Genomic DNA, 15,074 nt, shown 5'->3' on the forward strand with positions numbered 1-15,074 from the left:
GTACAACCGATGAAGTGAGCTGTAGCTCACGAAAGCTTATGCTCAGATACATCTGTTAGTCTCTAAGGTGCCACAAGTCCTCCTTTTCTTTTTAAGGCTTTTAATAGTTATTCTAAGTACATCAAATTGTTCCATCACTGCCAGCTTTAGAAGATACAGTTACTTACCCTATCCTACCCTTACCCTGCAGTTCTTTGAGATGTATTGTCCACACAGATACCACTCTTGGTGCCCATGTGCCCCACACATACAAGATCAAATTATTTTCAAAAGCAGTGTCCATTGGGGCTATTCACACATTCTCTGTGCCTCTCACACATTCTCTTTGCCTGTAGTGGGGGATATAAGGGATAGGGCATCCTCCACCCATGCTCAGTTCCTTTGCCAATAAAAATCCCAGGTATAAGATTCTGATGAGCATGGACGGAGGACAGGACGTGGAATCTGTGTGGACAACACATCTTGAAGAACTACTATTAGTGTTGGATAAGTAACTGTATTTCCTTCTTTGACTGATTGTCCACACAGATTGTATTTTGTGATCAACAAGTAGCCCTCTGAAAGCCAGGAGGCAAGTGAGTGAAGGTCTACTTGAAGAGTGATCATAGGAGCGCCCCCTGAAATCTATATCCTACCTCAAGGCTTGCACCAAGGAATAACGGAAAATAAATGTGTGGACAGAACTCCATGTTGCCGCTCTGTGTATTTCAGAAATGGGGACATCTGCAAAGCAGGCTGTAGAAGCACAGGTAGAGTGATCCCTAACTGCACTGGTGGGTCTTTATTGGCTAGAGTAACACAGTCTGAGATCCACCTGGATTGTCTCTGTGATGATACTGATTGACCCCTAACCCTCTCAGCAAATGCCACAAAGACTGAGCATGCATGTAGTTTGGTTCTGTCCAAAGAAAAAATATAAATAAATAAAAATAAATAAAGCCCAGACATCATCGAGCATATGAAGTCTCTCTTCACCTGGGGACGAATGATGTTTCAGAAAGAAATCTGGATTGTGAGTGCATTGATTGATATGAAATTTGGATACCAACATAGGCTGATATTTGGCATTAGATCTATGGGTGACTGTGTCCTTGTGAAAAAACATGTATAGCAGATCCTCCTTGAGATCTTGCATCTCCCCTATCCTTCTAGCCAAGATGACAAGCAACAAAGAGAATACTTGGCCATTGGGTGAAAAGAGGGGCCCTATCAAGGAATAATGCATACTGAAAATTGAACTTCGAAGTCTCAATACAGCAACTCCTACACAAGTGGACCCCAGAGCGAAATACTGTAGCTTTCAGAATCAGAGCATTTTCTCCACAAAATGGAGTGCAGTTCCAGTGACAAGTTCACTTTCTAGTAAAGCAAAAAGGTGTTCACCATACTGCTACAGTAGTCTCCAGGGATCAGATTTTCAAAGGTAATTTAAGGGCCTAGTGGGATTTTCAAAAGCACGTAAACAGGTTATAGGCTTAACTCTAATTGATTTCAATGAGACATGGGTGCCTAATCTGCTTATAGACGCTTCTGAAAATCTCTCCAAGCAACTGTCTGTATCTTCAGACTCTTAAATATGTTTGGAAATCTGGCCCCAAGACCCTATTCAACAAACTGAGGAAGTTCCAGTTTCAGAACCTGGGCCCCTAGGAAGTATTTCCATATACAATGTATGAAAGAAATTGAAAACCTCAGACGAACCCATAGAAGATGAGTGAATAAACAAAGTCTTATCTGACATTCTGAACATTTAAAATTAAAGGGATACTGTTTCAGTGTGAAATTTTTTTTTAACCTACTGCAGTTACAAGGAACAGGGAAGATAATTACAGCTAAAAGAAGTTAGAGAAAAGAATACTTTAATGTTTTCAGTTTGTTCATTTGACAGCACTGTACATTTGTCTTGACTAGGATTTAAAGATGCATAACTAGAAAGTGTTGGCTAACACACATGCACTGACTAACACATCCTAAAAGTGTAGTGTAGACAACACTGTGTAATGCTGCCAACTCTAAGTGCTTAAAAATCATGAGTCAGGCTCCAAGAAACAATGAGAATTAAAAAACGTGTATCAATTTGGTTATCTTTTTGTCTTCTAGTTTTTTAACCTTTTTTAACATTTCTGCTTACAATCAGGAACCGTTTTCGTATGTGAGATCAAAAAAATATACACTCTTCCTACGCTTTAAATTAAGAACTACATCTGCCAGTAAAGCTATGGAAGTTTAAATTTCTACAGACTAGTATGCATCTGATTCAGAGTTCCATTAATAGCGGATCAGATCTGGGAAAGAATTATGGGTTTTATGATAAAAGCATGAAATTTGCCAGTCTTAGGGCATGACCTAGAAGATTTTCATGTATGGGTCAATCACCAATTCATGCCATACTAGCTGTGGCAGACATTTTAAAATCTGAATGCATTTTCCTAATGTTTTTCTGATAGATTTTGTTTATGATATGAAAACATCCCAGTGGGTTTTCATTTTTGTACATTTATATTCATATGGTCTCTGGTATCCTAAAAACTAAAGCAATGAATTGCAAAGGCTTGAAATTATATGAAAATATTAATTAACATGTTCTGTATCATGTCACCAGGGAGTATTTACTGAAATACTATATAGAAAAAATACCATAGTAAGTTTGTAGGTTTCTACTCATGAACAAAGTTACATTTTTCTTTGATAATAACATTTCAGATTGATATATGCATAACAGGATATTGCTGTGTCTCAAAAAGATCGAAAAGGCAGCTTATGTAAACACACAGCCTAAAATGCGTTAAGGAACAAAAAAGTCTTTCACGGTCTTCAATATACTGAAATATTGGTGTCCCAAACATTTTTTAGGGAGAGCCGCAATTTGGTCTTGGAGATCTCCCTTGTAGGAGGTCAGCTAAACAAAGGGAGATTATTTCCCATTATTATTATTTCACTTGATAGGCTCTGTTAATGGCTTGGCTTTGTCCTCCAACCTCTGTTACAAATGTGGTGTACTGCTGCTGCCCGATCTTCTTAACCTCCCTAACAGACAATCACAGCAGGTTCTCTAATGCCTTTGGTGTCCAGTTTAAGTCAACACACTCTTCTCAGAAAGGGTTACCCATGTCTTCTGACCTCAACAAATATTTTGACATGTCGTGCAAAAGAAGCCAGAACACCTTTCATCTGCACAGGTTGCTTGGTGTTAGACCCATTTCAGGTGGTTCCTGTCTCTGGTGTGGCTTCAAATGCTATCAATCTGACCACCTCTGGTCACTCTATCATCCAGTGCCAAAGGACCTCTGGACTCTGCGTGAGACCAACAGCTCCACCATCCCCTTTGATTATGGCCTCATGAGCTTGGTTAAGTGTGATTACAGAGAAAACATGCTGTATCTTGTGAATGGTGAAGTTCCCCTTCAGAAACTCTCTAGCTGTGTCTGGATGCATGTGTGAAGGCTTACCATATCTAGGAGGTGAACAGGAATCCAACAAGCATAATTAGTATGAGCCAGCACAAAGAACCAGGATGACATCTTTCCAATGCATTCAATGTAGACAGCAAAGTTTGCCTGGTGGACTGACAGCACATAGGTCTATACAAGAAGTTCCAGGTGAAGTGTGGGATGACAGAAGTGGAACACTGGACTTTCTAGTTTTTGCTTGTCACACAATTTATCATACCCCATGGAAACCTCATCTTCCCTGAGAGCTTGGGTATACTGGGTATATGCATTTTGGAGGAAGATGTATAGATTGCTGGCAGTTACTTTGAGAGTATGCCTAGTACATGTAACTTGAGACACTTTCAAGGAGGAGTCAACCATTCCTGGGGAGGCCACTTTGGCTAGAAGTTAGATGGACAGAAGCCCTTGTTCAGGCCAATCTCCATTCTGCTTTAGACTTGCCATTTCCAGATGTATACCACCCAGCATAATGACAAATTTGTCTTCTGCATACCCAGCAAGCTAGGTTCCCTTTATATGTTTGATTATGGTGAAAAGGGGCTGATAGACAGTGATCACTGACACTTGGCATGACTTTAGGTGGTGTGCAGAATTCCTTATAACACCCATGGTGTGACATATCATTGCCACAGACTTGGAGTCATTTAGAAAGAGTGAAAGAAGCACCGTGATTTCTGGGGATTAAGTCTGGCACTGGTGGTCTGCTGGCATGATAAGCTACTTAAGAAACATCTTGATCTCTGTTGAAGGTATTCAGACTTGCTGCCTGCCTTACTTGTTCAAGTCACCAGCATTCTTCTTGCAGGGCTTGTGTAACCAGCTGGTAATCATTCTTGATATCAATATTTGCAGCAGGGATAGAACCACTGGTTTTCTTCAGGATCAATGAAGTCTTCTTCATTGATGCTGCAGTCTCACAATCTTGGGTGAGAATTCCATAGACAACTCCCCCGTCTTGAGTACTGGGATCCTGAAAAAGTGATATCCCAGTTCCATGGAAGGAATCTGTCGCTGTGGTTGAGCTAGGATTATTCTCTATGTTGTCTATGGACTTAGTAGTGAACAGCCCACCATGAAGCTTTAGAGGACCGACTACATTCTCATCCTTGAACTGTTGTCATGCACTGTTTGCTATGCTGGTAGAGATGGCCAGCACTGTCATAGAAGATGGACAATCCAAGTTTAAAGATAGTATCTATTAGCTCACTTTTTCATGTCCATGCATGAAGTGTCAAACCAATGTAGATTAGTAAAAGTGTTTCCTCGAGCTCTGCTGTGGTACAAACTTTCTGTTCCTTCATGGAGAGGGATGATGATGTACTGCAACTCAAAAGTAAGGGTAGCAGGATAAATGGAAACTTGTTCTGACTGAGTTTTAATGTTTGGACCATCCAATGTCATGGCATCAGTGCCAATATTGACTTAGGCACAGATTTTGCTTGGCATCCTGGATCAAATGATCCAGTAAACTCAGTTTTCATTTGAAACATGTGACTTCATATAATTTTTGCTGTTTGGGACAGGTGAAGTGCTGCTTCGTCACAGTCTTCCTCACATACTTTTTGGAAGGCAGGTCCAAAATTCTGATTGAAGGCAAGGAACATATGTCCTTCTCTGTGTGCTTGGAGATCTGGAATGCATGAAAGGATACAGGATTTTAATTCAGTGCTGTGAATGTGCCCAGCCAGTGTCACCCCCAACTGTTCTAGCCTAGCAGTAGAAAGCCTTTTGAGGTCTTCTAGTTTAAAGGCTGGAGCCACGTCTTCATTCAGTCTTGTCTCTTCAACGTATACTATCAGTTCAGCAAAAGCAATCCCATTGGACATCATCTGTGTTGCTTTGTTCAGTTTTCCTCTCCTGGACTTCGTTGTAGGGAAACACCAAACATCTTGCATGATCATGATACTCTGCCTCTTGTGCCACGATTAGTTTTGCAAATAAGTGCTGATTTTGCACCTGGCATGCACACCTGCAGACTCCATTATCAATGTCAAGCTTCATGGAGGTCTTTTGATGGTATGTGCAATTCACAAATAAAGCACACTTCTTTTCTGGAGGCTCTTCGTGTCAGTCACTTAAATGTGTGCATTTCCTCTGCAGTTTATCAGGGCGATCCATAGCTTTCTCAGATTTTTTTTTTCCCTTCAGCCCTTTTAAGTTTGGTCCTGTTAAACATAATGTCGCAAGATTTGTGCCACTGTCCACTGTTCTTGTTCAACATTTTTTCAATACCATCACCATCATTTAATCTATGTATTTCAGTGGATATGGCAAATCCATTCAGTTTATGAACACATCTGAAATTTTCTGCTAGAGTCTGATAGATCCAATCTGCTCTCTTTTTGATTCTGCTGGATTAATCAACTCTGCACTGTTGTCTTCCCGATAAAACACACGCTGCTCCAATCAGTAGGTGAAAGGGATGTCTCCGTTGACAGCCCTGGCTCTCAAACAAGCTTGAATCTTTCTGACATATTTGAAGTACTATTAATAGCCAATAGTCATCTAACATCTTTCACTATTGTGTACAGTTAATATTACCCAAATCACCAAACATCTTTCACACAACAAAAGTAGCATCTGAAAGAAAAAAAGAGAAATGTGACTAAATTGTGCCACGACCACAATGACAATCAAAATATGTCCTTACACCAATGTTAAGGTCAGGCTGAAGCAAAACCAAGAACATATCCCTTGTATGTTCAACTGTAAAATGTTATTTGCCGATTATGACAAAATTATTAAAAGTGCTGCCATAGCCACATGGGATGAGTTGGCGATGGCCCCATATCTGAAAATCTTTATTAGGTCATGCACTAAGACTGTGGCAAATTTCATTCTTTTACCATAAAACCCACAATTCCACCTTTTTTGGTATAATAGGCATGGAATGTTACAGATGGTCTTTAGCAATACAGAACATTCACTGAAAGAAGGCATGGGTTCAGGTATTTCTAATCCATCTGGGGAATAAGAGGTGGAGATTGTAGGATAAAAATGACTGCTGAAATATCTGAAGCAGTTAGTCTGAGAAATACTATATGTTTGTGGAACCCAGACAGTCATTAAGTAAATGTATTAATCTGAAACAATTATTCAGTTGTTATGACTACAGATCAAATGATTCTCTGAAACGAACCCAGTTAATCAACAGCATTTATGTGAAGTGGGACAAAATCCTATAGATTATCCTATCATTAACAAAGATGTATTTTAAACTCAGTATGTTCTTTGTTTTAAGAAAAAAGGAGAGGATATATTTTGATAAATGTAACAACAAAAGTGCAGATTTGCCTATAATTGTCCTAAAATCTGAAGCAGAGTTATTTTTAAATGGTGGGGAAGAAAAATCTCTCTCTCCACCAGACTTTGGAAGAGAGACGGATTAATCTGAAACAAAGACTAGAATGTACTCTTTGAGATACTGTTTTTCAAGGAAGAGTTCTATAGGAATTCAGGTGATGTTCATAAATTTTTCAGAGTAATTATGCATTGTATTCAGACAGATTTTCAGAAGTGCTCACCACCTACAATTAAGGCCAGACTTTCAAAAGATGGTCCGCATTCTGTAATTTCCTCTGAGAACGACAGGAACTACCACATACTGAGTACTTTTTGAATGCATACGTGAGAACTGCTGGTCACCGAGATATTTTGGAGAAAAAAATCAAGCCTATAACATCAATTACTTCTATAGTTTCTAGTGAACTAGTCCTTTTACAATAGGCATTTTATTATTCAGCCCCTATTCCCACAGTGTGCTCTGCATGAGCAAACCCCTCAGCCTCTGATTTGATCCACAGAAATCAATGGGGCTTCTTGTGGGCCAAGTAGTCAACCTACTTGGAAACACCTTGTATAATCGGAGTCCAAGACTTCAATTACTGTAGATTATTATTTTAAAATAGACTCAAGTACACTAATACATTCATTTTAATTACAATAATGTGTTTGTTCACTTAAAAAGAAAAGGAGGACTTGTGGCACCTTAGAGACTGACCAATTTATTTGAGCATGAGCTTTCGTGAGCTACAGCTCACTTCATCGGATGCATAAAGCTGTAGCTCACGAAAGCTCATGCTCAAATACATTGGTTAGTCTCTAAGGTGCCACAAGTCCTCCTTTTCTTTTTGCGAAACCAGACTAACACGGCTGCTACTCTGACACCTTTGTTTACCTAGGCGCACAGAACTGTAGATAAACTGGCACTCCATTGAAGTCCAATCCAAAACAAGTACACTTGCCCCTCTGCTAACAAATGAAGATTTTAATTTTTTTAGAGAAGGAGATGAGGGAAAGAATCTGTATATTTAAAAAAAAAAACATTTACTTGATTGATTACTTAATGGAAGAAGGGGAAGAAAAACAGAAAAAAAACCACAAAAAACCCCCAGAAACAAAACAAAACAAAAAACCAACAACCCAAACCCATAATCCCAGAGTACATAGCTGCTCATCTCCATCTCAGGAGAAGTGAAGTCTAGGTAAACTAATAAAGGTTACTAACAGAATCAAGTAAAATGAATGGTCATTTAGCCATGAAATAATAGTTTCATCAATATAGCAAAATACACTTAACTGGTGCACCCTGATGGCATCTAAAATTGCCAATTAAGCTATGATCTCATTAAGCAAATGTCTACTGAAACCTAGCATGCTTTGCAGTGATGCCAGACTACACATGAATTTACATGTACCCATCACTTTAATTGATTAAAGACAAAGTAAGCTAAAATGAATATAATGAATTTAACTTACAGGATTGTAGGTTAGTTAAGACGACAGTCCGAAAAACTCATTTGGATACCAGAATGGGACAACAAGCAACGAGCAGTCACTTTGGGGGATTTTTATGGAACAAGAGCCTTTAAGGAACCAAAAAGCAATTAGCAGCTGTAAGATGCAATAAAATCCTTGAAGAAGAGTATATTAAAATAGACTCTAAGTAAATAAAAGTGCTAGTAAGCCATTGTGAAGCACCAAATAAATACAACTGGAGAAATATCAGATCCTAGGCAGGGACCCAATTTAGATGGCCATGAAAATCATCTATCAATTAAATGTATTCTATTACAAGGGTAATAAAAGTCACCCTGGTTTAAATCTCATCAGTGCTGATCAAAATCTGTTGTATATTTACCAAAATACAGATATACTCAGAATGCTGATTATGTAAAATTGGCTCCTTACTCTACAGATCTTCCCTGTATGTCACAGTCTTATCTGCTTAATCACCAAGGCTATTCGTTAGACAATGAGTTTACATCCCAATCCCAAACTCCCTTTATCTCGACTGAGCAAATGTGGGTATAGAAAGGTGAAGCTGGATTCTCCATTTTGTTTCATAACTGCCTCCAACAAAATTTGACAGGTATGTTCTAACTGCAGGACCTTTACTCTTGGAGAAGAGGACAGGTTGATTTTCAGATCCCAAGTCAAGCTGACAGTGCAGAGTTAAAAAAAACCCACTTTTTTTTTTTTTTTTAACTTGTACACTTAGCAAATAGGATCTGCAAATCATCTACAATAAATAAAGAAGCCCTGGTCATGTTTTTATAGTTACTGTAATAGAAAGAGAGCCTAAAATGTACACCCGTGTATCAACAGGCTGGCATGAGGCCTCAGCTAAAGCAGTGAGCCGGCTTTGCTGATATAAAGCAACGTTAGCAAAAGTCAGGCTCAGAGGAAACATCACAAGCTCACAGAACCTGGCAAGAGCAGGGCTGACCATGCAGAAACACACACTCCAAAGAAGGGCTGGTCACAAAATACTCGTGCAAACACAGCCCAATATCAAGGATGGTACAAAAGCACTCCGCAAGGAGAACGGGAACACACTGACCCCTCCTAAAAGATAAGGTCAGGATGACAGTATGTAATAGAGATGTTTTAATCAAACCAAGATGTACAAGGTGATGGGTGATACCTAGCCATGTCAGGGGGCAGTAACTAACTATGTCAGAGGGGCACTACTAACTTGTTTATATCTGGATATAAAGATGTATCTCAAAGGGAGCATCTTTGTCTAGCCTAGGGAGGAACAGAAAATCCCATCATTCACTAAGATGGTCCATTGTTATGGGCATACATATATTAGTGGTCTGGTAGAGTCTGCGAAACACTAGTACGTCCTTTGTCAACAATAAAGCTGGCTGGGTGCCTTCATCCTTTAACGGATCTTGTGGTCATTGGGTGGTTCGCTCAAGGTTTGCCAGGCCAGCTGTCTGTGCAGGATTGGGGCAGCACACCGATGAAACACGCACACACAGCCAAACATTACATCAACATCTTACCACAGTCACCTTTAAGAATAAAACATTTCCTGGCGAACTGTATAGGTCATGTATTGGGAAGTAGAGATTTTCATTTGTCTGAAGCTATTCCAGGTTGCATCTGATTATACCTGGTACAAAATGTACATGGTATACAGTGTGCAAAATGAAGTTGTGTTCTAATGTCAGTTTTCAGTGCCATCATCCCAAAACTACTGCAACTGCCATGCAAGTTGGCTGAATGAAAACAAGCACTGAATGGGCATGCAAATTGAATTACTCTGTCACCCTTAGAAGTGGCCCCACTGTGCTGAAGCACAGTGAAAGGTGAGGTCTGGGGTAGTTTGCATTTCCAGTGGTCACGGCATACCAGTTCTGTGGATAAAGATACACTTTCAGACTGCATGGCTGTCCACCTGATACCCTTCACATCCCATTCAGGGGCTCCACCTCCTCCTGGGAGGTCAAACAGACTGGTACCTTCCACCAGCACCAAATTTCACTTTGTTCTCAAAATTAAAAAGGAGAATAAGCGATGGAGGAATTTCCTATATCAGAAATATATTTATAACAAAATTTACCTCTGCTCCCCCCCTCAAAGGATACAATAGAAGTATACACAGATTTTTTCTGAAGTTTCATTAATATCGCAATGGAAAAACTACAATAGCATATCCGGGTTTCATTCAGAGTTCTAGTGAAACTGAATGGGGCGTTGGGCAGGACAGGATCCACCACTGCTAGGTGAGCTTGCTCTCTAACATCCACCCAAACCCCACAGACCTGCCCCTCCACACTGGGCCACGAGACGCATGTTTGCCTATGCCAGGACCCAGTGATGGGCATGACAAACCATCTAGAACCTTGCCAGGACCCACCATTTGAGAAACACTGCCTTAAATGATGTCTGAAGATGTCGGAAAGATTCAGATTCATGTCTTGAGCCTATATCTTGTGTATAGATGAACCCAACATAAAGTTATCACCATGAAGATTTCCAGTAGAATCTACAGAGTTCAGTACTGAGCACCTGCTATGTCGCCTCAATTTAATTAGATTTGGGTGATCTGCACGTACATTCCAATTAACTTTGTTTGCAAGCCTCCTCAGCATATCTGAAAAGATAGCAGCTTGATTTGTTACTTCTCCAGAGGATGAGGGAAGCAATAAAAAACAAAAAAAACTTTCTGAAAGCAAAGATTGTGCTTAAATACATTTCAGGAATGAGCCCAAGATTTAGGTAAAAAAAGTGGCCAAAAGGCCAGTAAAAAGGAGTAAGATGTTACTAAGCTGCCCATTTCCACACTTTTCATTAATAACTATTAAGTGCAATAAATAAAAACTAATATTTGGATTTACTGCTTCAATATTAACTTTTAACTGGCGTGTGTCAATGTAGACTGATTAGTGCAAATAAAAGGGGATTCCAGAAGATTAAATGTAACATCTCTATGGTGCTCATTAAAAGCTTTATGAGAGTAGGCAATTTATTAACTACATCATATGAATACTAAATTATCCTTTATTAGCTCTACCACTTAAATTAATATGTACAAAACATCATCCTGTTGCAATCAATAAAACCGTCAATACAGCTTTCATTTTCAAACTGTTGTGTCTGAACAAAGGTAATGCACTGGAGAAGTTGGTAAGATCAGACCAACTTTAAGCTACTGGAAAATAAAAGGTCTAGAATTCAATTAAAATCCAAAAACTACAGTCTCAATTATGCTCTTTCTTGATCTGCCTCAGGCAAGGAATAACCAGATTAGATACCTGTTAACAGAAGTTTATAGATTGCTATCTGGTTTCTGATTTTCTTTCAGAGGACCCTATTTGTTTTGAAATTTGTAACATACCTGTCACCCTCATACTAGGTGTACTGTCAAACACTAAACACAAAACTGTCGCCATCAAATGATCAAAAGAAAGACGCTTTTCTGCCACTGCCACTCTCCACCTTTTACCCTCAGATACCCTCAAATTCTCTTGTAGCCACTAACCCTGAAAAGAAAAAGAAAAGTTACAAGGCATCGGCATCATACCCTAAAGGCTGACATACTGTGCTGTCGTATATCATGCCGAAGTCAAGGACTCCCCATTGAAAGCACTCTGTCATCTGGCTTCAGGAGTTCAACAAAAGGATCCTAGCTGACTGTTCCAACTCTGAGTGGAGACTGAAAGGAGTGTGTAGCAAAAAGTGATCTGTGGAGAAGTATCCAAAGCTGATTTCCCATTCATAGAAATACATTCCCCTGCACCACCACCACCCTAGGCAAATTAAATTACTGAGCTATCCTTTTGCTACTCAACACAGAGCAGCTAGTTGACCTATTCTCCACACAAGTTTTAACATGTCTTCATTGTAATCCATTCAGACCCAAGGGAAACCTTAATTCACAATAGAATAAAAATCATTAGGGTGGAAAACAAAAAACACATTAAGTAAAAAGTTAGAGGAGTGTTAAATGTTCTGAATCAGACTTGACAGAAAGAACGGTCATTTAGCTGAGGAATAATCATTTCTCTATTAAAGTTAAAAAAATCGTCCTGCTTTAAAGACCATAACAATGAACAATGTTAGCTGTCCCTTACAACATAAAATTGCCTAGGTAGTAATATTTACTAGCCTCTTCATCACAGAAAGGAAATGTGGTTTTAGAGTAATAAGTATTTTTAAAAGGTGGTGTTCAAAAGGGGACTCTCAAGTTAAAGTTTTGTGTTTTTTTGGATAAAAACATATTTCTTGTACCTACGTTACCAACAAGCAAGGTAGATAAGGTTCCTAATCAGTTGTACTCTGTAGGTTCTCATGCTCTAGCACAATACTGTAATGCTGGATTTGCAAATACTAAGTGGGTAAACATTGCTATTTGGATACATATTTAAGAATCTTTCCTCCCATCATAAAACCTGAATTTTGATCATAGAAATGTAGGATTGGAAGGGAACTTGAGAGGTCATCCAGTGCGGTCACCTGCACTGAGGCAGGACTAAGTATTATCTAGACCACCTCTGGTGGGTGTTTGTCTAACCTGTTCTCAAAAATCTCCAGTGATGGAGATTCCACAGCCTCCCTAGGTAATTTGTTCCACTGCTTAACTACCCTTACAGTTAGGAAGTTTTTTCCTAATGTGTAACAACCTAAATCTCCCTTGCTGCAATTTAAACCAATTACTTCTTATCCTCAGTGATTAAGGAAAACATTTTATCACCCTCCTCTTTATAACAACCTTTTACGTGCATTACTGTGCCGCCCACCCCTCCCGTCTTCTTTTCTCCAGACTAAACAAACGGTTTTTTCAGTCTTTCCTTGTAGGTCAACGTTTTCTAGGCTTTTAATCATTTTTGTTGCTCTTCTCTGGACATTCTCCAATTTATCCACATCCTTCCCAAGGTCTGGTGATCAGAACTGGACACAATACTCCAGTTGAGGCCTTATCAGTGATGAGCAGAGTGGAAGAATTACATCTCATGACATGCTTACAACACTCCTGCTAATGACTCCCAAAATTATGTTCACTTTTTTTGCAATGGTATTACATTAGTTTGTGTTCTAGTATAACCTCCAATCCTGTAGTACTCCTACTTAGGTAGTCATTTACCACTTTGTATTTGTGCAATTGATTATTTCTTCCTAAGTATAGTTCTTTGCATTTTTTAAATTTCATCCAACTTATTTCAGACCATTTCTTCAGTTTGTTCTGATCATTTTCAGTTCTAGTTCTGCCTTCCAAAGTGTTTGCAACCCCTCCTAGGTTGGTATCATCCACAATCTTTATGAGTGTCCTCTCTATGCCATTATCCAAATCTTCTATGAAGATACTAAATAGAACTGGATCCAGAACAGATCCCTGCTCAATATGCCTTTCCACCTTCACTGTGAACCACTCCTGTAAACTACTCTACGTAAGCTTTTCCCAGTTGTGCACCCACCTCACAGTCAGCTTGTCCAGGCTACATTTATCTAGTTTGCTCTTGTGAGACAGTATCAAAAGCCTTAGGGCTTATCTACACTGGCACTTTACATTGCTAACTTCACAGGTGCCAGGGTGGACAGTGCACCAGCGCCAGTAGTCGTGCTCCCAGTGCTGGCAGCGATGCCCCTCATGGAGGTGGGGTTTTTAGAGCGTTGGGAGGGCTCTCTTCCAGCGCTATGCCACGACTACACAAGCCACGTTAAAGCGTTGCCGCGGCAGTGCTTTAATGTTGCCAGTGAAGACGTGCCCCTAGTAAAGTTGAGATATATCACACCGACTGCTTATCCCCTATCCACAAGGCTTGTTACCCTGTCAAAGAAGGATATTAGGTTGGTCTGACATGATTTGTTCTTGACAAATCCATGTTGACTGTTACTTATCACCTTATTTTCTTCTAGGTTATTTGGTCCAGTATCTTTCCAGGTACCAAAGATAAGATGACTGGCCTATAATACCTTGGGTTGTCTTCATTCCCCTTTCTGTAGACAGGTACTATATTTGCACTTTTCCAACACTCTGGATCTCTCCCATCCTTTACAAGTTCTAAAAGATGATTATGAATAGCTCAGAGATCTCTTCAGCTAGCTCCTTAAGTATTCTAGGATGCATTTCATCAGGCCCTACAGTCTTGAGGACATCTAACTTGTCTAAGTAATTCTTAACTTGTTCTTTTCTTGTTTTAGCCTCAGATCCTACCCCATTTACACTGATGTTCACTGTTAGTCATCCAATCATTGCTAACTTTATACATGAAAATTGAAACAAAAAAGGCATTTAACACTTTGGCCAATGCTGTGTTTTCTGTGATTGTCTTTCCTTCACTGAGTAATGGGCCTACCTGTCCTTGGTCTTCCTCTGGCTTCTCATTTGGATTTGTAAAATGTTTTCTTGTTACACTTTATGTCCCTAGCTAGATGAATCTTATTTTTTGCCTTGGCCATTCAATTTTGTCCCTACATGCTTGTGGGTTTTTATTTATATTAATCCTCCATAATTTGACTTAGTTTGCACTTTTTTAATGACTCTTTTTAGAGTTTTGGGTTGTTGAAGATCTCCTGGTTAAGCCAGGGTGGTCTCTTATCATACTTCCTATCTTTCCTATGCACTGGGATAGTTTGCTCTTGTGCCCTTAATAAAGTTTCTTTGAAAAAACACAAACTCTCCGGAACCCTTTTTCCCCCTTCAGACTTGCTTCCCATGGGATCTTACCTACCAATTCTAGGAGTTTGCTAAAGTTTGCGTTCTTGAAGTCCATTGTCTTCATTCTGCTGTTTTCCCTCTTACCATTCCTTTGAATCATGAACTATCATTTCATGATCATTTTCTAAGATGCCTTTCACCTGCAAATTCTCAACCAGTTCCTCCAGTTT

General features: G+C 39.5%; 1 protein-coding gene across 8 annotated transcripts in view; it reads right to left on the minus strand.

Annotated features, from left to right (window-relative positions):
* Positions 1–15,074, minus strand: part of RAD18 (RAD18 E3 ubiquitin protein ligase) — a 123,197-nt gene that overhangs the window by 12,468 nt on the left and 95,655 nt on the right. Inside the window, exons 13-15 of one of the 8 annotated variants that reach the window (XR_012159773.1) lie at positions 11,770–11,929; positions 8,211–8,317; positions 5,264–6,032 (exon numbers count right to left, since the gene is read on the minus strand). The exons of 3 other annotated variants lie outside the window; for them this stretch is intronic. Coding sequence is in view for 1 of the 5 variants with exons in the window: in XM_073351213.1 (XP_073207314.1) it covers positions 5,999–6,032 (34 nt within the window). In the remaining 4 variants the exon portion in view is untranslated. Of the gene's footprint in view, positions 1–5,263; positions 6,033–8,210; positions 8,318–11,769; positions 11,930–15,074 lie in introns of those variants that run through there. 4 more of the 8 variants (XR_012159772.1, XR_012159775.1, XR_012159774.1 and 1 more) reach the window with 4 other exon arrangements.

This window comes from Lepidochelys kempii, chromosome 7 (assembly GCF_965140265.1).
Source record: "Lepidochelys kempii isolate rLepKem1 chromosome 7, rLepKem1.hap2, whole genome shotgun sequence".
Taxonomy (NCBI): Eukaryota; Metazoa; Chordata; order Testudines; family Cheloniidae; genus Lepidochelys; species Lepidochelys kempii.